Genomic DNA, 23,465 nt, shown 5'->3' with positions numbered 1-23,465 from the left:
GTGCAAAAACCTTTTAATTTTTAATTTGTCTTATAGTTGATTTAGAGTATTTACTTTTATATATTATTCAGGACAGATAATTCATGAGAAAACAATTTAACGTTGTTGATGCTGTTGACATTTTGTAGAAAAATCATGAGCACAAACATTCAATCATTACCTTCATCTTTACTGGAACGTTTCACACTTTTTTTTTCCCCGCCAAAACTCTCTTTTACTTTTGGTTTCATGACTTCATCTTCCAGCTGAATGCAGGTGTATGTCATATTAATCAGTACAACTACAAATCTTCATTAAATGTATTTTAACATTTGTTTTTTTGTTCTTTAAAGAAAACAGAATACACAATGCACTTGTAAACATCACACTTTATTTTGAAGGACATTTTACTAGCAAACAGACTAAATTGCGAAAAGTGATTAACATGTTCAGCAACCAATCAATTAATGCACAATCATGATATTAAAATAGATAATGAGTCTCAAACTTACAGATGAGAAAGCTTTATTCCTCAGTACTTTAGCACGTGTGCAATGAATAAAACATCTGTTCCATTTCATTGAGCCTAGACAACTTTTTTATTAGCTGAAAGTCAAAATATTTGCCGTTGGAAAGATCTGCTCACAGGTCCACTGGATTAAAAACACTTTTCAGAAGAGAGCATGACACATTTGAAGTAATTCCCTTGTTACAGTTTTAAAGGGAAGCCAACAGACACCAGATGGAGCCATTTACAACCGATGACGTTCACAACTCACTGTTTCCAGAGAGAATTAAGCAGTCAACATGTATAAATCATCCTTTTTCTTTAGAAACATTTGATCTTAAGAAAACAAAGAAGCTGAAAGTTGATGACACAGTGTGATGTTGCTTTAATGAAGCCGTTCTGACACAGAGACATTAAATAGATTGACTGATGGTTTGTCTGTTAGCTGAAGGTAAACTGAGTCTGATAACAGGGCAGGTGCTAGACTTTCTGGGACATACACAAACAGCTTCAATCAGTCTGTCCGTGAATGATTTATCCTCTTTCTCAGGCATGCAACCCAAGTTTTTTGGTCCAAGTCTCAAGCAAGTCCAATGTATTTTCTTGTCAACAGACCTTAGTTAAAGCAAATCAATCCCAAATTTTAACCTCTGAGTCTGTTCGAGTCTCACAACAAGTTGCAAGTCATTTAACCAGTCACTTGAGTTGACTCCAGTCCACATCTCTGCTATTTCTCCTTTTGGATTTGTCATGATTAGTTGAAGTCTCTGCCCGCGGTGACCTCACCCCTAACTTACTTTCTTCACCTCTGCCCCTGCCTGGCTCTTCTCAGATAGTGAAGGCGGTGCCTTGAAATTTGCAGCGCCATTAGCGCTACTAATTCGATGCCGAAGTCCCTCAATCTGGCTGAACTGGCTCTGTCTTCCGCAGATTCTACTCATGATTCCCTTCGACACGGCTGGCGACAGCATCAACATGACGACAGGCTCCAAGAAAACATTACAGACGCTCGTCAGCATAGCGTACGTCCTCCACTCAACACTCTTCCCCAGCACAAACCCAACAATGTGCGAGGCGTTGTAGGGTGCGTAGCACACCACAAACACAGCCAGCGTGGTGAGTGCAACAGTCAGGACTCTTCTTTTTCCCACAGGGCGCAAATTTGAGTGCCACACCAGGGTGACGCAGCGTAGTGTGCAGACGGACGTTATGATAAGAGGCAAAATAAACAACATGATGGCCATCTCCAAGCGTAGAGGCAGCAGAACCTGCAGCTGAGAGATACTGAACTGGTTGTAGCAGACTAAGTTGTTGCCGTGAGTGGAGACAAAGTTACCTCCTCCTTCAGCCACCATAGCAAAACTGAGGTGGAGGAACACCAAGACCCACAAGGCAGCACTGATGAAGCAGGAGAGTCGAGCGCAGCGGTACCTCTTGTAGATGATCGGGAATGCGATGCTGAGGTATCGCCCCACTGTCACAGCTGTGATGAAGAGACAGCTGCCGTACAGTGAGGAGAAGAGGAAGAAGCTGTAGACGAGGCAGACGGGTGCTGGCAGCCTCCAGTCCTTAAGCAAAGTCTCCATCACCTTGACGGGCAGCCAGGCCACAAGCACCAGGTTGGACACGCACAGGTTGAGGGCGTAGACCACGTTGGGTGTGGCGCCATGCTTGCGGGCCTTGCGCACGTACACAAACAGGACAAGCAGGTTGGCGGGAAGGCCGAGCAGAAAGGTGAAGGTGTAGATGAAGACAGCAAAGCAATCTTCGTAAGCCACAGCCATCTCTTTGGTTTAGGATGGGAGTCCGAGAAGTAGGTAGCACTGCCTCCAGTTCACCATGACAAGGACGAATCTTTAAGCAAACTCAATCTGACACGGAACGACTTATTCGACAAACAATTTGGTGGATTATCCTCCTAGAAACCTCTCTATTTGTGGCAGTAATGTCCGTTTCCAAGCTGGTAAAAGAGCTGCTGTGATGTGAGGTATCTCCCTTTGTCATGTTCGCACTCAGCTCTGAGACGAGTGACAGCAAAAAAAAAAAAAAAAAAGAGGCGGTGGCCACAAATGTGCTGATGTATGTGGGCACGAAGGGGGCGAGGTGCACACGACATCATGACAGATAAGGAGATGCATCCGCTCATGCAGAAGCAGGGGGGCATTTAGCAGGCACCAGGCTGCCTTAATTGCCCTCTCGGTGGAGGGCTACAGACAGGTAGCATCTGGGCCCTTAAGTGAAATGATTCAGAATAATTCAGCGTGTCAGGAAGCACATGGCCGTCCGCTCAAAGCCGAGGCTGTCTAAATGAACTGGAGGGCCGGGCTGTAAAGTCATAAATGCGCTGAAGTTGATGGTCAATGCGAGGATGGGGCGGGTTGGGCTTGTTTGTGGCACTTCTCACAGTTTTATGGCGGAGAATCAGTTATTAAGTGTGTGTGTATGTGTGGAGAGGAGAGTGGGCGTGCCATGCAAACGACTTTAGGTGAAGAAAATGGAGCAGAAAATCACTGTGGCTTGTTGCAGAGGCACTTTATTGAAGCCGAATGACGGATACCAAGAATCGTTTTTCCAAGACACGACCTGCAGCAGGTCAAAACATGGCTGCTATCTGTTTGATTAGTCTATTGATCCACTGCTCAAAACAAATGTGTGTGTGTGGAGGTACTACTCTGATATCCTGAAATGAATGTTTGCAAAGTATTGACTGTATATTTGCCTTGTTTATTAGTTGAAGTGAAATTGACAGCCATCATTGACCTCGTATTTTTTTCTGTTTTGTTTTCAGCAGCCTCAAGAGATTACAGTGGGTATTTCCAACATGAAGGCCAACTGACTGTAGCTGTTAACAATACAGGTTTAATGCTCTCAATAATTGATTAAGCTAATATTGAAAAGAGGCAAGAATTCCACAGAAATTTTAAAAAAAAAAAGATTTTTTTTGGCCACTTGGGGGCAGCAGAAACAAGTTTAAAAAAAAAAAAAATCCAACATTCACTTTCTTTTTGCTCTGTTTTTGAGCTCCACCAACTCCTTAGGGAAACATATCTCACTCTTTAGCTGCTTAAAGCTCTGCTGTGTTCACCAACTAGTCAGTAACTGTGTCTGTGGTCCATTAGAGACTAAGCAGTTGGTGTACTGAGGTTTTTAAAGCATCTTCTCTGATATCAGTTGCCTACAACAAAAATCCACACTATTACCAGTTTTCCATCATATCTGCCGTTCTGGCTCTACTCAGTTTGACTTGGCACTGCAGCCCATCGCGGCAGGGATTTGCGTTTTCACCACAACTGGGCTACCATTGATGCCCTTGTCCCGATTTCCACAGCGCTGTTGAAGAATCACTGCTTTTATTTAGTCATTTAAAACCTTTTATAAAGAAGCAGCATTACAGGAAACACTGTGTTATCACCAGCAGTAACTAAACAGGACTCCCAAAACAGTTGAAACATGACGAACAAAGTTAGAAGCAGCAGACATACTGAGAGCTGAACAGACTTTTAAAAATGTTTTTTCTCTCAGGTTTCCTGCACAGACATGAGTTGAATATCGATTTACAACACACTTGTTTGAGAGGAGACTGCTGCTTGTTACAGGTTGGACGCATTCGCAAGACGCCACCACAGCCTGCTTGTTGGCGTGACGGGCACCGCTTGGCCCTACTCTGGAGAAGGTCCATCACTACTGCGGCTCGGCTCAACTCAGTAAAACTGGTGCTGGATTTTTGAGTCTCATTCCCAACAAATAACCCAACTTTAATGGGATTTACTGCAGCTGTTGTTACATATGATAATCAGATTTTCCAAACAGAAAATGTATCTATTTTCTTTGACACAGAGGAGAAATGGACCAAAATTTTCTTAAAAAACAAATCTTTCTCTCCCGTCTACATCCTGCAGCAACTCAAACAAACACATCTCTTTGAAGACTTTACAACTGAGGCAGGTGAGAGAGTTATGGGGGTTTATTTTCTGAGAGATCATGTTTAGTGCCTGTTTACCAGATTTTTTATCTAAACCGCGTATACTGTATGAGTCAAAGTTCACATCATTATCACCGTCTTCGTAGTCCAAACAGCGTCAGTTGGTCAAACAATATGACGAGGCCAAACAAAGCCGTTAAAGCTAATGGCCGATAAAAATAATGACCTCACCAGACATGAACGTGAGCACCTGTGAACTGTTTTTTAATTCTTAAAGAAGCAACCTTAAATGCATAAATACACCCACAGGCCACAAATACTGTCATGACTGAATGATTAATTGAGACTACAGGAACATGACCACGATTTGGATGTTTTTTTTAAGTTAACCACACTGTAGGTAAAGTAATTTAACACAACACAAATAAAAGCAAATCAACAACACAAAAGATGTTCTCGACAGGTCAGGAGACTATTTTTTCAAGAGACTGACAATATACAGGAAGGGATTTTTGTTCCATGAGCACTAATGGGATGATTAATTTCAGACTTCAGAACTGACTGGGCAGAACATTTCAGTGACATGTCAAGTGCCTATTGATGGCTGCAGAAGTTAAAGCTTAAAACTATTAATCCGAATGTATTTGAGCTATATCCCATCCTTTCAAAAACTGGACGCCGTCTTCTTACTGAGCCAGCAGCTGCAGGTTGCTCCTCCCGCTGGAGTTTGTGAGTGGAACCAGCAGCACCGGGATTTTATCAGTGCAGGAGGGGGATGTGAGGCGAGCACGAGTGTTCATGCTCCGCTGCTCCAGAGACAGAGCTTCCTGTTTTCTGTTAAGATCCTGCAGCATGCGTGAGTGATGGAGCTTCATCTTCTGCAGAGAGTGCCTGAGTGAGGGATGAAAGTTTTAGAGTGATTTCATTCCTTTTACTTGGTAATTAAAGGTTAGTTCAGGTATTTTAAAAACCTGTACCCAATATGAGCAGGCTGCTATGGCTGCAACGAAGGGGGCAACTGAGCCTAAGTAATGTTACACCCACTTAAATGTCTTATTTTTGCGTCTTACAGGCCCATTCTATGTCTGACAACATATTGGAAACGATTTCTACAGAGATAGAGCATTTTTAATACCGTAAGATCAATTTTGTTTAACAATAAAAACTTGTTATACTGCTCTCCTCAAAGAAACCAGACTCCTTTGAAAAACAAATTTTACCTTGCAGATCATTTAAAAACGCTTTATTCGACAGAAACAAAACAAAACTCACCAAAGTGATCTTGTTTTTTTTTCTCTATTCCAACAATCACCAACTCTGGTTTGTTCAAAATAAAACCTTAATTCTTAGAGTTTGATTTAAAAATGTCAGAACAGAAGCTAGACGGAGGGCTGACACCAGCTGGGAGCTGGGAAACCAACGTGAGCAGAATATTTTCACATCTATCTGAGTGAATTAAGGATTTATTTTGAACATATCTGCTGGAGCAATTCCAAAACTCTATGAACCAGTCAGTCTGACACCAAAATATCTAAACACAAGGCTCCCTATCCATTTAATTATCTGGGTTAAGAACATACTAGAATGAATACAGGTTCCCTAAATGTGAATGTTTTCTATTTGTTTCAACAGAGATAGAGATATATTTTTAAGCCATATATTCCCTGAATGACTGAATTTTACTCTTTTAATGAAATGACTGACATCTCTGCATGTGCTTCTCTATAATATACTGTTTTTGCTGAGTAATGAGTAAATAAGATTATGGATAATCTATCAGCTCCACTTGTTAATCATAATTACAAACTTCTGACTCACTGAGCCTCAGAAAGCTTCTGTTTCAGAGCTGTGTTGGTGGCCTCCAGCTGATGGATTTCATTGACAAGGCCATGCTGCACCTGGAAACAAACAGGAAGGAAAAGATCAATCAGGATGAGGCTTCTGAATATTTAACATTAAAGTCACATTAACCATTGTGAGATAACCTGACCTAACAACTGCAGTTATTTCCTCTGCTACTGCTAATACTCTGTATTCATTTAAACCTCGTCTCTGCACAGGTCCATGCCAGGTCTGTTGGTCCTGTTCTCCAGTCGGGTGTGAGCCAGTTTCAGTGAGGCCGTCTTCGCCTGCAGATCTGCATCCAGCCCCTGGATGTCGCTCTCCATTTCTGCCATTTCATCTTCAGTCTACAGGCAGATATACAGACAGTCAGGTCGTCCTCTGAGGATGGCTTTAGATCCCACACGTTAAAAACTCTAAAACATGAAACCTGCAGTTAAAAAGATAAATACCTGGTATTATAAGCTATTAGAAATCTTACATTTTTTATCTGCCACTCCAGCTCATCGCGGGCCTGCTCTTCATGGTGATTACGTTTACGAAGAGCAAACTCTGCAGCCCTTCGCTGAGTGTCCAACTCATTCTGCAGCTAAGAAATACAGAACAGGAGGGGTTCATTGCACATGTGCCCTATTATACACTAAGAGGAAGATTTGTGTAATACTCAATCAGGAAACCCTAAGTGGGAAACACAAATTTTAATATCCTTTAAGATTCTCTGCTTTGATATTTGTGTCATATTCAGTCCTGAGCACTGATGCACTGAGCAATGATTATCTAAATATTTTCTACTGAAGGAGTTAGGTTGTCATATTGTTTGGATTTGTAATAAAGAACCCTATAAACACAAATCTAGCATATCTGTGACTTATGTGCCATAAATTTACACTACAAATACTGCACATGCAGGTGTAGTTGCATCATACACACACCTGGGCTCTGGTGAGACTCATCTCCTCCCTCATTTGATAAGACACCTGCATGGCCTCCTGGGCATTGGCCATATTATACTGGCTGAACTGGATCCACTCCTGGGGGGTGGAAGAGCTACAACAAAGGAAACATTATTTTACTGATTCTGTTTAATGGATTACAATAGTATATATGATGCAAAATTATTTAAGTGATCTGAATTTTAAAAACCCTGAAGGTATGCGAGTTGGGTTGGTCTTCAGGGAGATCTGAGGTGACTTTATTGTAAGTGACAGGCAGGACATATCAATGTCCAGGGCGTCCATCTTGTTCTGGAGGTCAGCGGTCAGCTGGTGCCGAGCCTCCTGCAGAACACTAGGAGCAAGAAGAAAGAAAGAGTCAAGAGAGAAAAAGGGAAAACAGTACTTCAACATCTCCTCATCATGCCCCTTACCACAGCTGCTCAAAGGATTTGTCAATGTGCTGCTGCAGGACTTGCTGCACTTTTTCAATCAGCTCCACTTCCCTTTTCAGCTGCTCGTCTACGGGGTCAACGACGAGCTCGTACCCTCGCCGTCCATCCCTCAAGGTCAGGCATTCACTGCTGACCTCTAGGGGAACGGCAGTCGCAGCCAGTGCCTGCTCGGTTTGCTCCTTAGTCTGTCACAACACACAACATGGACACACAGGTATAAGGTACACATGGGTCTGACACTTGAATGAGACAAGCTTTCAGTGGTTTCAGAGGTTTTTGGACAAATCACCAGGGTCAGGGCCTCCATCTCTTGATCCACTTTCTGTGCACAGGCTTCTAACGCCTCTTTACACCTGGCAACATCCCAGGTCCTGTCACGCAACCTGCGAGAGGTGTCCCTCTCATCCCAGGTAGTCTAGAAAAAAACAGCAAGAAAATGACTCAGGTTGGTTGATAAAATGTGGATGTATAAAGAAATGTGCGGACCATTCATTGTATTATATGAAATACGTCATCATGTAGAGCACTGGTTCTCAACCTGGAGTGGAACTACATTGAATGAATATGATTTATGCAGGGAAAAATTGACGTGTTTGTTGAGGCTATTACGCTGACCTTTATTTCACTAAAATGCTTTCTGATAATGTTTTATCAGTTGCTTCCCCTATCAGTGTTAATGATTGACAAAAGAGTATGTCTGGTGAGCATTCTGGGAGGCATCCTCACAAACAGGAACCCACCTGACAGTTGGTCTCGTTGCGTAGTGACCTCCCCTCCTGCCGAATAACATTAGAAACATGTCTCTCATGTTGTGCCGTCTCAGACAGCTGGTGGTTGTTGCTGTACCACTCTGACACACTGTGGCGCAGGCCAGGCTTTGCAGGAAGTGCAGACATCCTACTGCTACAGAAACATGCAAACATCACAATGACTGAGTTTGCCAAGTATGGTTACATGTGCAATATTTGTTTTGGTGACAATTTCACAGAAGCATATTTATAGCCTGAGTTTCACAGTAAACACAGACGGACATGGCACAGGTCCAACAGAGCTACTTTGACATGAAGCAGTGAGAATTATTGGGAATTTGCATCAGCAGTCAATATACATTTAACAGACACGTTTTAAAAAAATATAAAAATAGGAGTTTTTAAAATGTTTACTAAATAACAAGGCTACTTATTATTTATTTCAAAAACATTTGATCCTTGACAGTAATATGTTTGATCACCATTTTCTCTGCACAGTCTGAATGACCCAGAAAACAACCAAGGTTGTTTCAGGGATGGTGTACAATGAAATGTTCCATTTTTTTATATATATATATATATTTTTGGGCCTTTTATCAGCTTTATTCATAGAACAGCTGAAGATAGGATAGGGAACAGGATGAGAGAGAGGGGGAGTGACAAGCGGCAAAGGGCACGCAGGCCGGGACTCGAACCCGGGGCTGCCATTACATTTAGTTAAGAACTATAATCTAATTGAGGATTTGGATTTTGTGACATTTTATACTTGTACTTGAGTAAAAGTAAATATGTTATTAAGTATTAAAAGTAGAAATCAAAGTATATCATACATTTATTTATATGCATGTACTACTCCGATATTTAGCATTTTTCTGATTATTGGAATAATTGTTTTTTATGTGATTGCTGATCAAATAAATACATTTTAACATTTGCTAACTTTGCCCTGATATAGCATGTAATTGGTGAAGTAAATAGAAACTAAGTTATCAAATACATGTTGTGGAGTACAAAGTACAGTATTTGCCTCAGAAATGGAGTGGAGTGGAAGTAAGTTACAGAAAATGGAAAGTACCTCAAAATTGTACCAAAATACAGTACTTGAGTAGATGTACTTCGTTACAATCCATCACTGAGGTGTAATATTTGGTAGCTATTTAGTAGTTAATCAATTGGCAATTGCAAAAATGTTTTTTCACATGACAAACTACAAAAAAAGGAACTTATTGCTATAGTTACATAACTTAAAGCTACCAAACTGTGCATTAAGTAAGCTAGTTATAATTAGCACCACCTGGAACCTCAGCAACAGTAACAATAACTGAATATTGTATGAGAATAACGTTTTATAAAGAGTTGTGTTACCTTTGCATATACGCACAGTAATGCTAAGTAAAAGTTTGAATGCAGCTAGCTAAAGCAAATTAGCTTAATTTCACGTTAGCTAGCTCAGCCGTGAAGGTGACAGTCCCAGGTAGATGGAACTTGACAGATATATTACCATGACAGACAATTAGAATAATTTAGAGGCAACTCAAAAGGAAAATTACCTGAACCAGCAAATTTTAGCGGACACTTCTCAAAAATATCCAGATGATTTAGTTTTAAGGCTTCACCCAGTCACAAATTGGAAATAAAACTGTTTTCATGTAACAGTTCATTCGAGTTCCATGGTCGCCACAACAGTGTAGCTAAGGTTACTCCCAAAAGACGAAGCTTGTCATGTAAGTTATTTCTGTTGGTAAATAACCGTTAAACACCGTGAGGGGTTAAAATGTCATGTTAACGTTTTTCTTCTCGTGCAGTTTTACTCACCGGAGTTCTAGAACGTTCACACAGCCGGCGCGTGCTGGTTACCTATGGCAACAAGTACTCGATCGGTCTCCAGGCAACGGGCCGACACAACTGAAATTCTTCAATAATTAAAATACTGCTAATGCGGTCAGGACATTATGTTATATGTGATTCACTTAAGTAAAAGTGTTAATAACACTGTGTATATTTTAAAACAATTGTAATATTACGTATATTCAACCAAAAGTTTTCATAATTTAAGGTGTCACAGTTACTGGTGGGAAGTAATAATAATGCGATACCACAACTATGAGAAGCCGTACATATTTATGCATGTATATATATATATATATATATATATATATATATATATATATATATATATATATATATATACATGTGTGTGTGTATATATATATATATCTATATATATATATATATCTACATATATATATATATATATATATATATATATATATATATATATATATATATATATATATATATATATATATATATATACAGTGTTGGGAAGATTACTTTGGAAATGTAGTTGGTTACAATTACAAGTTACCCTGTTGAAAATGTAATAGTAGTGTAACTATTTCAATTACTTCCTCAAAGTAATGTAACTAATTACATTTGATTACTTTTCTTAATTTTGAATGAAATCTCTCAACTGCTAACCATTTTCACATTTTAAGACCTATAGTGTGATAAACCTTTCAGTTCAAAGGTTTCACCATATATTATGAGTCTGACCTTAGGCCTGACCTGCGAAGGAGGCTCACTTCCTCACTAAATGGAGCGACAACGGGCTGATTTCAGCCAAGAGGAGCAGGTTGTTTTAATGGAGAGAGTATGAGGATACAAAAAAAGCCTGATCACAGCCTGAAGCAACAGTGTTGCTGCAAATATGACAAGAGGAGGCTGATTTTAATTTCTGACAGCTCTACATTGAGCTGCTTTTAAATATGACGCTTTAGAGCAACAACAACTGTTGTTTTAAACTGTGTTTTATATTGTTTTCATATATTTCACTGATCGCAATTATAAAATGCCAGTGTGTGTTTTATTGAAAGCGAGGCTGGGTGTGCGTATGAAAATAGGTTACAGTGGGTTTTTTAGGTGCTGTAGCTACAAGCAAATCTCATGTTGTCTCTGTACAAAGACCTTTTTAAATGTGAGAAAACAGAGAAGACCTACTCAAGATTTGCGTTTGGGCAACACATAACAGGCGAAACAAATAATTTATTCATGGCCACATTAAGTTAAATTATCTGTCCTGCTGCGAGCGCACAACTTCTTTCAGTGGTGACTGACTGTATATAAAAGTAAATAGGCTATAGCCTAATAAATGACCTCCTGACGTGAGTCGGATCATCAGCTGAGCAGCGTATCCCCTCAGCTGAACATCTGTAGGCGGAGACGCGGAGAGAAAGTAAACAGCAGCGGATCAGCACGATCTCTCCCTCCGTACAAATGCTCCGTTCTGATCCAGCTCCACTGGACTTTCAAAGTAAAGGTGACGCCAGCTGTAAATGAGTTAAATCGTGAAACAGCGGCGCTTTTATAGCCTATTTTAAGCTGAAAGTCTGAACAGAACCTGGTCGGGACCAGGTTATGAGCTAACCATAAGTTACCATGGTGATCTAGCCGGGTTAAAAGAGAGCCACCTTTGTAATACAGGGATACGATTTTTCATATGTAACTTAAGTTGTAATCATTGAAATTTCCAAAAGCAACTGTAATTTAATTACATATTTTCTCCCAGTAATGTAACGGATTACAATTACGTAAATTTTGTAATTAAATTACGTAACGTCGTTACATGTAATTCGTTACTCCCCAACACTGTCTATATATATATATATATATATATATATATAAATAATATATATATATATATATATATATATATATATATCTATATCTATCTATCTATCTATCTATCTATATATATATATATATATATATATATATGGCAACAAGTACTCGATCGGCCTCACCCCCTCGTACAGTAATGGCCTCTTACTGTCCAATAAATCTATGGATATATATATATATATATATATATATATATATATATATATATATATATATATATATATATATATATATATATATATATATATATATATATATATATATATATATATATATATATATATGTACACACATACACATATTTGAGTATTTATATATGTAAAAGTGAGTATGCATGCATGTATGTAAGAGTGTCTATGTATGAATGTAAGTAAAAGTGTGTATGTACGTAAGAGTTTGTATATACCCTGAAATTGTGATATTTTCTGAGACCGTTACTGTACAGCAAAAAGTCTCATACCGTTGCAATCCTAAAAGCAAATCGTAAATGTGCTTAGTTACATTCAACCACTGAGCTAAAGTGTTCGATGGTATACAGCTGACAAACACTTCCCTCACACTCAAACACATCGGTGAACAGAAATCTCCCAGGAAAATCTCGTTTGACCTCGAAGGCATCTTCCTCGCTTCTCACAGGCCACTTAAAAACACACACCTGCCATAAACACCACTCGGGTATAAACACTTCAGTTTTATTGTAGTCAGATTTAGTCATGCCAGTGGTTATATTTCCATGCTGTGGTGACAAAAGCTGGTTAGTTACAACTATCATCACTCGCATCCAAACTACCCTCATCAGCACATTTCCTGGCCACGGTCGTCTTCTGGTCTTTTTGTCAGCAGCAACGGTTCCCAGAGTTTTTTTAAAGAATTAGGGAATATTGCGAGAAAAAAAAACAAAGCCACCTGGGGTGTCCACTAAAAATGCAGCAGGACTAGTGGGCCAAACAGAGGCTGAGACCTCTCACGACTGAACCTCTATTTCAGTGCATTACACCAGTGACCTATTTAGCAGATATACAAACAAACCATATTTTAATGCCCGTTAAAAATGACTCACACGTTGAATCTCCATACTCTCATTTTACCTGTACAATGCACCTACTGGGGACACGACAGAGAGCTAAACTCTATATGTAAAGACTTCATTGAGTCTGGGAACCACTTGCCAGTGCACTATCCCAATTACCTGAGCTATGTTAACACCTAGATTCTCCCACAGGCTTCTATTAAGGCCTTGCACTAAAAATAAAAACCTCCATGCCTGTGCTATCAAAGCTGCTTTAACTCTGTCAGAAAAAAGTTTCACCGTTTCTGAATGTACTGACTCAGACTGTGTTTTATAAAGTTTGTGAGCTCTGCCTGGTGTTCAGAGTGTCAGTGTTAAAAGGCAGAAAACGTTACCTCACACAGATCGGCTATACACACACACACACACACACACACACACAGACACACGTGATCCACTGACAGTCAAACTCTCCTTCGAAACAGTGATGAGCACGATCAAAATATCTGACCCGCTCATTATTTGTCCGTCACTGGGGAAAAAGTGAATTCAGAGATCAGCTTTTCTTTCCGTGTACACATTCCTTATTAAAAGACTAATAAATTAAAAAAAGTAAATGGATGCTATCATTCATGCCACATTTAGTAGTTTCAAAACACAGCAAATGTCAACAGAAAAAAAAAAAACAGAAGGAACAAGTAGGCGTTTTGTGGTACGATGAAAAGGTGAAATCATTAAAAGAAAATTTTCTGTGGCAGGTTCATAATTTAAAATTAGAAGAAACGTTTGGTGCAAGCGTGGTGGTGCTGTGCAGAGGTCTTTTTTTTTTTTTTTTTTTTTTCCTTGAAGCAGAGGTGAGAGGTTCAGTTAGCTACACAGTTAACGGATTTCAGAGCCGTCGAACAGCTGGAGGTCCTTCAGTGTTCATCTCGAAGCCCCGCGCGCGCTTTTTTTCGTGGTCCAATTTCAGATGGAAATCGTCTCTCATCGTTATTATTCCTTTTCCCGGTTATTGTTTCAGGTGGGTGGGAGGATGCGACGTCGTGTTTGTGATGGTACAAGTGTCCCAAGTCCACAATCACTGTGGCGTTGCATCTCCGTTGACTTCTACGCCGTGCTGCTGTAGCTGTGCTCGAAGCAGTGCGTTATCATTCTTCAGCTCTTCAATCTGGAAAATAAAAGACAGTTAAACACATTAAATAAAAAAGCGATACAATGATTTAAGCCCTTACAGAGTATATACTAGGGGTGTTCCAACAAGGGTACCTCACGATTCGATTTCGATTATGGGAGCTTCGATTCTTCGATTATAACGATTGACAATTCGATTTGATTATTGGTGCCACGATTCTTCGATTATTGCGATTTTGAATAATTTTTTTCCATACAAGATTGATTTTGTCTTCATCTGTGGCTACATTTGTAAATAAATAGCCTATCAATTAACTCAGTTACTCTAAAACTACACTCATTAAGTAAATAACAAGGTTTTTTGAAAATTTGACTTGTATTTTTCAAAGACACAAAATATTTTATTTTATGACTATGTAAAAATTTGCACTTTGACCAGGGAAAGCTCAACTTGCACGTGAGCTCCCTCTATTGGCCGAAAACACTGAAAACAGCAAATCACGTAGGTCTCGTCAGTCGTCTTGTTTGCTCTCTCATAAAATCCAAAGTGCTTCCACGCGGTTGCAGTGAACCCCGGTGGCGAGAGAATCGCCCCTCTTTGGGGGCTGCTAAAGCTGTTGCCATTTTGCAAAGAAACTAACGTTACTGCTCCGTTTGTTGTGGTCCCACTCGCTAAACAGTCCGGGCGGCGCTCTCGCTAAGGTTCCGGTTACGTGTTATTTGTTCTGGTCTTGCGGCAAAGCATCCACATCAATTAATCGATGCCAAATCGTCACGTGACGCATCGCGATGCATCGCCACATCGATGAATTGCACCCACCTCTAGTATATACTGGCACATCAAACTGAAACATGCTACTTCGTTGTGTAACATTGTGCCTTGAACTTTGACCCTCTTGCTTCTCCATCTCAGTCCATAATGTGACATTTCAGGTGAAAAGAACAAGATTGCAATCTGGAGTGCAGCCAATGATCCACCATCTGTCTGTACCTTACATCTGTTGTGTCATTCTTTCCTCTTGGTAAACAAGGTATTTTATCTAAGTTGGAAATTCCAGGATTGTGATTACACTAATTTGGACATAGTAAGGCCTTGTCCACATGTACGTGGGCATTTCTTAGAACAAGTCTTACTTCTATCGTTTTAAGTTGCTGAAAATGGATTTTAAACGTCTGTTTAAGTCTGGATGGGCAGAAACTGACATTTTAAGAAACAATGACACATTTATCAGTGTTTGTGGCATCACTGACAAAGTCGAACTGTGAGTATATGTTATGATATTGGAGTATTTGTGTTTGTACGGTGACAGAATGGATGTTACAATGTTAAATATTATATTCAGAGAGACACAAATGGACACTGATAATACAATGATGGAAAAGAGAGACAGGAACACAATGTTTTGCTGACAAATTATTCAAGAAGACTCTGCAAATAGCAGTCAGTGTTTCCCTGCCTCAGTCATAAGCTTGCACTAACACGTTAAATATAATGGCAAGGTTAACTTTTTCTTCTTCTTCTTCTGTTTTTCTTTAAAGGTTTATTTCCTGTCTAGATGTTTACCTACTCATACAACAAATTTAATGGGCAACCTATGCTCAGACCTGCACCTTAACATACTTTTTTCCCCCCCTCAACACAGAGATAAATTCTGCCCTTAAAAAGTGACGAGTTTCTACAAAGATGTTAACCTGTTGTCTAAGCAGCTCGTTGTCCATCTCGACCCGCTCCACCTCTTTGTAGCTCTCCTGCAGTCGCTGGTTGCTCTGGCGCAGCTCTCGGATGTAGTCGCAGGCTTTGGACAGGATGCCTCCTTTACTCTGAGAAGTAGCAGCACGTTGAGGTGTTAAATGTGTCAAAGTGTCACACGCATGAATTTCCACTGAACTTTCCTCTAGTCACCGAAACATTTCAGACCCAGCTCTTGGGCAAGTACGGGGCAAAATCTGATTAACAAAGCCACACGTCCCCAACAGCTGAAATATTTCTTAATAGAGCCTCATTTTAACTGAGACCGAGATGCCTTGGCTGTGGTTACACGCTGTGTTTCAATCTGACTCTCAGCACCAGTTATGCAAGCATGCATTAGGAGTGCAGAGACACTGCACTGATTCAAGTATGGAAGTGGTCAGAAAATGTAACACAGATGCAAATTTTTAAAAGGCTGCAGATAGACGAGCAGGCGCCGTCAGCAGCCGCGACCTCAAAATACCGGAGTCTTACAGGCAGATGTTATGTCATCAGAAACACACGTTATCAAAACTATCTGACATGGTTTAGGAGAAAAAAAAAATTGTAGGCCGACCTCTGAGGCACTCACCGCTCCAGTTCTGCTGTCGACACTGCAGTCGGGGATGATTTTTGAAAGCGTGACGATCCAGTTGTTGATCTTGTCTCTTCTTCTTCTCTCCACTGCAGAAAAGGAAAAACACAATTGAACCAGAGTTCAACGACGACTACAGCCTGTGTTGCATTTAAAAAAAACACTTCAACAAACATCTCCACAGCCTCATTCGGACCAAATTGGGTGTTGCGGTGAAAAAACGTCATTCGTCTGAGTCATTTTATCACAAGATTAAAACCTCAGTTGTCTCGCGGCGAAAAGTCAAAACAGAATCAACTTTTGGAGAAACGAAACGCAACGTCACTCTGCGGTGACCAAATATTGTCGAAGCCCTTTGAATACAGCCTGGATAAGTTCTTTTGGTGACGCATTTGTTGTCAGGGTGAAACAGATACAGTGATATGGCTATAAGAAAAGACGTAATCGCATCCCAACTGGGTCTTTCCGCACTGCCACAACACCTGATTTGGTCCAAACACGGCCTAACAGAGACATCACAGTTTTCAAACTCTCCTGACACCGACCACCACATACCTTCATTGTGCTGCGCTCGCCGCCTCTCATCTCTGGGCGCCCGCGGACCCTCCACCTTCCTGTAAAGACAGAAACAGACGAAAACAAAAATTTACAATGAAATTCCGCATAAAATATCCGACTTTCAACATTAAATACATCTGTAACGCCTGAACTAGAATCAAGTTAACGAAAAACATTCATTCAAACAGTTCTGAACAAAGCACTGGCTTCTGTTATCGTGTATTTAGGCTGGTTGACGAGCAGTACCCACATGCACCGTTAGTTTAGGTCTTTATTATTTGGAGAGGAGATGCAGGTACAGAAGAACCTTCAGATCCTCTGCAGGGCAAAGGTTCCTCGGATCCGGCCACTGAATCAGGATGTGTAATGTCTTATTTATGCTAACTCAGGGTTTAGTTTACAGAAGCTAGCAATGTTCTATGTCTGTCAACTATTGACTGTATGTAAAGATGGACGACGCGTCTCCTCTTCATCTGACTGTGCGAAGACGAAGCAAAAACATCCTGGATACAGGTGGTGTCATCTTGCAATGGAGCCAAAGTGTCTGTGCATTAGATAATTAATACTTGAGCAAACATCAGCATGATAACAATAATTGAAACCAACGAAAACTCTACATCCGCTAACATGGAGAGGTTTTTGACGGCAATCGCAGCGTTTCATCCTCGCTACTGAGCAGCCGTCACGTCGCCCATCTTTACATACGGTCAACGCCGTCAACGTACAATTCACAATACAAGGAATGCTAATGATTGATTAGTGATCCCACAGACGTCTGTCTCTACAACACATGATGGGGGCAGGGTGGGGGCGTATGTGAAAGTTCTTCTCACCAGTTTGAACTGCCATGCTGCAACATCTCGCTTTCACCAAGGTCTCTGGGGATGGCAGGTAAGTAGGACAGAGTGTGGTTTTCAGATGTTGGATGTTTAAGATGATGGATATAGATTGTTGTTTTTTTTTTTGTTTTTTTTTTTGTATCTCAATTTGTACACACAGCTAAATCAAACAAAACGATTCATTCCAAAAGAAAAAAAAAAGGGGGAAGATAGAGTTAAAGAAGATCCGATCCACTGTGAGGTTACAGAGGAGAGGGGGTGAGAGAATGCGGAGGTGAGGAGTCGGCCAAACATTGTGGGGGGGAGAGAGTTATGGAGATGGTGACTTCATGGATGGGACGAGTGTGAGGGGGAGTGTGAGTGTATTATACTCACGCAGTGTAGGTGTGTGTGCGTGGCGCGATGGTGCGAGGGGCCGTCGTCTGCAGCACCTCCGGGGGGCTCATCATCACGTAAAACTGACCTGGATTTTACCAGACAACGGATGAAAAATGTAAAAATGAAATCAAGAACTTGGATTTCTTTTCAAAGATTGGTATAAATCAAAAGTTGCTTTACACTCAGAGCAACAAAAGAAATTGTCACATTTTTTGTATGTTTTGATCATTACTATATAATCTTCTTCTTAATTTCTACGCCAGAACAACAAACAATTATGATGACGGGATAGTTTCATTTAAAATATATATATAAGTTTATATGAGCGATTGTGTCGATGAAAACACCAGATAATGCTGAAAAAATCAAGCAATTTTCAAGGATTCTATTCAAATTAGCCGTTAAAATTAAGCATTTTCCAAACTTTCAAGACCTCGCAAGAACCCTGGGAATGTACCTAAGGTTAAAGGGCGGCAGGACATGCAACATGTGTTTTGTAAATCATCAACAGAAGCCCACATGTGAAGAAAAGAAAAGTCATAGATTTTTATGGATATTCTGTTCCGCCGCTCATTTTGTAGGCAAAATCGTCGTGTTTTTCCAGAGATGACTGAGGAGCGAGGTCGCGGCCGTTTCCTCACCTCCTGCCTGTGTGATCGTTGGGTCGGCTGTGGCCTGCACCGACACGGCTGTTCCGTCGCTGACGGTGGCCGCGGGGAAATAGGCGAAGCGTGTCTCTCCGCCCACAGTCTCCCCGCCAGGACTGCCCCCATTGCTGAAAGGGTTCTGGATAACAGCCTGGAAGAGGTGGAGTCACGGACATGTGGGTCAACCAGGTAAGATAATAAAGGAGACGAGGATCACGTCCTCACAGCCGCTGTATGTTTGCTCACCTGTGCCACTGCCTGAGGCGCTCCGGCAAACGCCGCAGCAGAGACGACGCTGACGGCGCCGGTCCCGTCAGCTGTTGCTTCTAACTGATCATCTGTCACCTGGACCACGCGATAGGTCACCTGAGGACAGAACAGAGAGGAAAGGTTTAAACAAAAAAAATAAACCAGGTCAAAATGAAACCAGGACTCATTAAAGGAGCACTATGTAGTTATGGAGAAGAAATTCAAACTCCAAATTTAAAAATACTAATAAGTTAATGATACAAGCTGTTCTAAGAGGACACTAAAGTCCCAGAACGTTGTTTGAAGCTAGAAAAGTGGCAGGGTCCGCCACATATAAACAAAGTAAAACCATGAAATTGTGTTGTCCTTTAAGGTCAGTTTGTTTATTCAGTCATGAAATAAAAGAGAGTATATTAATTTAGTTTGTTTAGGCATAAAAATAGTCGATGAAGATCTTTTTCTCTTCTGATTAAAATTTCTTCCCTAAAACTACAGAGCGCTCCTTTAATAAAAAGCCGCCGACTTCACCTAAACGCACAGTATTTGAGATTCACATTCTCTCCTCCATTTTGTTTCGCTACGCTTCCAGTCACAAACAACTGCTTATCAGGCTTTAACATCCGTCTCATCTGTATTAAGGCGACGCCTTGGGGGTTTGTGGTTTATTATTTGTAGAATTCAAATTTCTCAAAAACTGGCTGGTGTGAAAAAAGTTTAAGAACCATCTGCGGCTCACCTGCCCTCCGCTGTTCTCTGTGCGGAACTGGTACTGCACATTGTGCTCAGCGAACGCAGCCTGCGGGACACCGGTGATGGTCACTGCAGTCTGCTCCTCCGTCCCCACCGTCTCTCCTGCAACATACCGGGCGACAAGTTACAAATCAGTGACGCTGCAACGCGGCAGAGCGATTAAAAATAAAAAAACAGATGTGAGTGGAGGAGTTTCTTCAGATGCAACGATGCATGAAATGCACTCAACGTTCTTCCATTCTTTGTCATTTTTTGCATCAGAGATTTTATGTTCAGACAAAGAAACTGATCGTTTGCTTTCAGGGTTACAAGAACTGAGGCTCCTACCTTCCTGTAGCTGCACCACCTCTTCTGTTTCCTGTTTTTCGTGACTGAAAACACAAACAGACACAAATGAGTCAATTTTGAGATAAACCTCGACATTTCTCAGAAATCATAACTTATCATCAAGCCCTCCGAACGGTTTCATGACTGAGACCTCAGAGAGTCGTATCCAAGTCAAGTCCCTTTAACGTCAGTATGGGTGTACAACAAGGCTCCATTGTCGGACCTCTTCTATTCTCCATAAATATAAACAATATTATCTCTGTCACACAGATGACACTATCTTATATGTCACTGGCTCCTCTTTTTCTCCAGCCTCTGCAAATCCATAGTTTGCTTCTGATACATTTCGGATCTCAGGCATCGAACACAAGCATGTTTTGGATTCTGGAAAAAATTAAAAATGCTGTTCTCTACGTCATCTATGAATATTCAGGCTGCTACCAACATCCAAACCTCCTTCAGAGTTCTGAAATTGACACGGTCGAATGTTAAAAATACCGGTGATGCTTACCCAGAACCCACGTGTAACAACTATCAAGCAAACTGAAGATCAAGATTAGACTTCTGTAAAATACCCAAATCACATTTTTCTTCTAGTTATTGGAAAGACCATCGAATCATCTCAAACTTGTCTGCGCTTGATTATACCGATACTAAATGCCCACGCTCTCTCCACTTTAAAAGGATGTAAGTAAATATTTGTTGGGTACAGACCCCAACAAATATGGACATGTGTTCTTTAATTCGAAAAGACGTTATCAACACTCTCGACATGTGGTTAGCTCGTGCAACTGCTCCGGACGACGTGCATGCTAATGCGTTGAGCTTAGCAGCTCCTGTGGAGAACTCATCTTTTAAAAACAGGGTGATGGTCGTCTTTCTAAAAAACTGGAGATTCCAATTAGTTGTTTATTCATGTTTTAAAACAAGTCCCCATCCAACTCAGTTGTTAAGGAGAATGGTACGATCCCGTTTCGCTGTGAAGCTACAGAAATATCCTGTGGACCAAATCTTCACTTGACTTTCCATCCATCCATCGATTGAGCAAATAATGTCTGAATTTTCATTTCTAGGTGAACTTATCCTTTTAATCCACTTGATTGTGCATCGCAGTGCCCTAACTCCTCACCACCACTGCACCTTAAATGAAAAGGTGGATTCGTGCTATTTAACAAACAGAAGGGAGCATCGCATGTCGTCGATATACACGGCTCGACTACAGAAACCCCCGTGTTACCTCTGCTCTCCTGTGACTCCAACACAGTGTCCTCTTAGTGTTTCGCTTGATTGTTTATTCTGTGACATACTGGGATTTTTTGTTCTGTGAATATTTCCTAATATTGCATGCACATGCATACGTGCGCCCATACATCCCTGCACCTAACAGTACTGCATGATATGGTGAAAATCAGGCACTGCGATTATTCTTACAGATATTGAGTTTGCGGTATAAATCATTATTATTATGGATGATCAAATGTGACATCACAGGTTTTTTCACTGTCATTGAAAAACTAGTAAAATCAAGATGATGATGTGGCAAGCTTTGCAGGCCAGAGCATCTCTCCAGCACTAAAACACTGTTTTGTGACACATTTCACATTCATAATACAACTGCAGTTCTTGCGATTTGGATATTGCACTTAGTCATATTGGGATTTTGATTACTGTGCGATTAATCCGGCTAATCCAGCCCTGCTAACTCATTCTGAGGAGTGCAGGACCTCCAAATCCTGCTTACAAACAGAAAAAAACACGTCACTGGAACATTTTAAAAAGGTTGGAATTGTTTTCTTCACTGTGAAATCTTGAGTGTGAACGTGTCTGTCTGACTGTTACGATATCTCTTAATATGGAGATGCGCAGATCTGATGAAACTGCCTGTTTTTTTACAAAAGGATCAAATAAAACTAAGACATTGTGGGTGGAGGGCGCCCCCTGGTGGCCACAAGAGGAGATGAAGATAAGACATAAATAAAGTGATATTAACTGTAATACAAGCTTGACAGATACCAGATTTTCTGCAACTTCCTGGAGGAAAACTAGAATTTCCTGACAATTAAATCTCTTGAAAGTGTTCCGATCTGCTGCACGAGTCGAGACGAACTTAAATAAATAACTAAAATACCCCCAACACCGCCCTCCTGCTTTTAATTCAAGCATTCAATCCTAAAAGAGCTGCATCAGAATTACCAACAGCGCAATGCAATGAGATGCCTGGATGATTACAGCCGGACAAACTGCAGCTGTGCATCTCGCCTCTCCTGTCATGTAAATAAAACAGCAATCGTGATGTTCCAGATATGCAAAAAAAAAGGGCGCACAAATTATGCCGGAAAATGTCTTTAAATGCACCAAAAACTGCGGGCAGCGCCGTCACCGACTGAAAACACAACAGCGCAAAACACATTCAAAGTATCTGCAGGTTATTATCAAAGCATCGCGGGGAGAAAGAGGGTGTTTTGTAGGCCGTGGTGGGAGCCATGGCTGAGCAGGAAGCGGCCAGCAGCCTCTCACCTCGCCGAGCTGTCCAGACTCTGCTCCAGCATATCCATGAAGCTTTTTGCGGGGTTGTAAAACGCCGATATTCAACGACACTGATTTACGGAGATGGAAGCGCTGATCACGGGGACAAACACACGGGTCATGTGAGGAAGACAGTCCAGGACACGTGAGGCACCGACCGGGCAAGGAGCTAAAATGGAGGCCGCTGCCGAGCGGGACGGAGCCGTCTGCGTCTGTGCGGGGAGCAGGAACAAGAGACGAGCTCGGGGGGTTTGCGCGGCTTCTCGGAGGCGGCGGAGCTCCGGTGTGACGGCTGGGATCGTTAAAGTCTCTCGGATTCACTTCTATATATGCGGATGGGAGATTATTTCCTTATAGCTTCGCGTGAAATCTTCGTGTCCTTGGTTTCTCTTTTTGTTGCTCGGCTGCGAACAGCTGCTGTTTATCCGCGCAAAGCTGCGGCTGCGACCTGCGCCCGACAAGACGCGGAGTGGACTCGTTTGCGCGGTTTATCGTGTCGGGAAACGACTTTTTCTGACGCTTTTACACCCGAAAATGTTGCTTTTGAATGTGCAAGATTTCATTTTGCGTCGCGTCGTATTCACGTGACTCCTCGGGTGTATAGAGTTTGGCCTTTAAAAATGATATTATCGCGTTTTCTCGCTTTATTCGTGCGTAAA

General features: G+C 41.2%; 3 protein-coding genes across 7 annotated transcripts; all 3 read right to left on the bottom strand.

The window, feature by feature from the left end:
- Positions 1–350: 350 nt before the first annotated feature.
- On the bottom strand, positions 351–4,510 carry LOC115578118 (free fatty acid receptor 3). Its single transcript, XM_030410956.1, has one exon. The coding sequence runs from the start codon at positions 2,269–2,271 to the stop codon at positions 1,276–1,278; it is 996 nt and encodes a 331-aa protein (XP_030266816.1). The 5' UTR covers positions 2,272–4,510; the 3' UTR covers positions 351–1,275.
- Positions 4,511–4,656: 146 nt separating this feature from the next.
- Positions 4,657–10,308, bottom strand: tekt2 (tektin 2 (testicular)). 2 transcript variants are annotated; one of them, XM_030410927.1, is made up of 10 exons: positions 9,938–10,190; positions 8,379–8,541; positions 7,928–8,053; positions 7,618–7,823; positions 7,395–7,538; positions 7,184–7,298; positions 6,733–6,840; positions 6,455–6,598; positions 6,228–6,307; positions 4,657–5,300 (listed from the first exon to the last, which is right to left on the bottom strand). In XM_030410927.1, exons 2-10 carry the CDS (start codon positions 8,532–8,534, stop codon positions 5,096–5,098), a joined length of 1,284 nt encoding a protein of 427 aa, XP_030266787.1. In that variant the 5' UTR covers positions 8,535–8,541; positions 9,938–10,190; the 3' UTR covers positions 4,657–5,095. The 2 variants fall into 2 exon arrangements, with proteins under 2 accessions (XP_030266787.1, XP_030266798.1); XM_030410938.1 differs by lacking the exon at positions 9,938–10,190 and adding an exon at positions 10,203–10,308 and having other exon boundaries at positions 5,096–5,300.
- A 2,431-nt stretch (positions 10,309–12,739) lies between these two features.
- usf2 (upstream transcription factor 2, c-fos interacting) lies at positions 12,740–23,013 on the bottom strand. Of its 4 annotated transcripts, none has more exons than XM_030410970.1 (11): positions 22,798–23,013; positions 20,281–20,324; positions 19,940–20,055; positions 19,201–19,320; positions 18,949–19,105; positions 18,305–18,392; positions 17,924–17,968; positions 17,088–17,146; positions 16,515–16,621; positions 15,901–16,029; positions 12,740–14,245 (listed from the first exon to the last, which is right to left on the bottom strand). In XM_030410970.1, the coding sequence occupies exons 1-11, from the start codon at positions 22,833–22,835 to the stop codon at positions 14,156–14,158; spliced, it is 993 nt and encodes a 330-aa protein (XP_030266830.1). In that variant the 5' UTR covers positions 22,836–23,013; the 3' UTR covers positions 12,740–14,155. The 4 variants fall into 4 exon arrangements, with proteins under 4 accessions (XP_030266830.1, XP_030266836.1, XP_030266845.1 ...); XM_030410976.1 differs by having other exon boundaries at positions 16,530–16,621; XM_030410985.1 differs by lacking the exon at positions 17,924–17,968.
- Positions 23,014–23,465: the final 452 nt, after the last annotated feature.

The sequence above is a fragment of the Sparus aurata genome, chromosome 3, assembly GCF_900880675.1.
Source record: "Sparus aurata chromosome 3, fSpaAur1.1, whole genome shotgun sequence".
Taxonomy (NCBI): Eukaryota; Metazoa; Chordata; class Actinopteri; order Spariformes; family Sparidae; genus Sparus; species Sparus aurata.
The sequence above is the reverse complement of the archived record's forward strand: the minus strand, read 5'-3'. Positions and strand labels throughout refer to the sequence as shown.

What these genes read in the sequence shown, in the direction of transcription:
- LOC115578118 (XM_030410956.1), bottom strand. Translation starts at nt 2,271, where the DNA reads ATGGCTGTGGCTTACGAAGATTGCTTTGCTGTCTTCATCTACACCTTC.
- tekt2 (XM_030410938.1), bottom strand. Translation starts at nt 8,534, where the DNA reads ATGTCTGCACTTCCTGCAAAGCCTGGCCTGCGCCACAGTGTGTCAGAG. An exon ending in TGGAGTGGCAGATAAAAAAT is followed by an intron (nt 6,599 to 6,732) that starts GTAAGATTTCTA and finishes ATCTGCCTGTAG; the next exon opens with ACTGAAGATGAAATGGCAGA. An exon ending in TGGACCTGTGCAGAGACGAG is followed by an intron (nt 6,308 to 6,454) that starts GTTTAAATGAAT and finishes GTTTGTTTCCAG; the next exon opens with GTGCAGCATGGCCTTGTCAA.
- usf2 (XM_030410970.1), bottom strand. Translation starts at nt 22,835, where the DNA reads ATGGATATGCTGGAGCAGAGTCTGGACAGCTCGGCGAG. An exon ending in CGCACACACACCTACACTGC is followed by an intron (nt 17,969 to 18,304) that starts GTGAGTATAATA and finishes TGCCATCCCCAG; the next exon opens with AGACCTTGGTGAAAGCGAGA. An exon ending in GAGCGGTGAGTGCCTCAGAG is followed by an intron (nt 16,030 to 16,514) that starts GTCGGCCTACAA and finishes GCTACTTCTCAG; the next exon opens with AGTAAAGGAGGCATCCTGTC.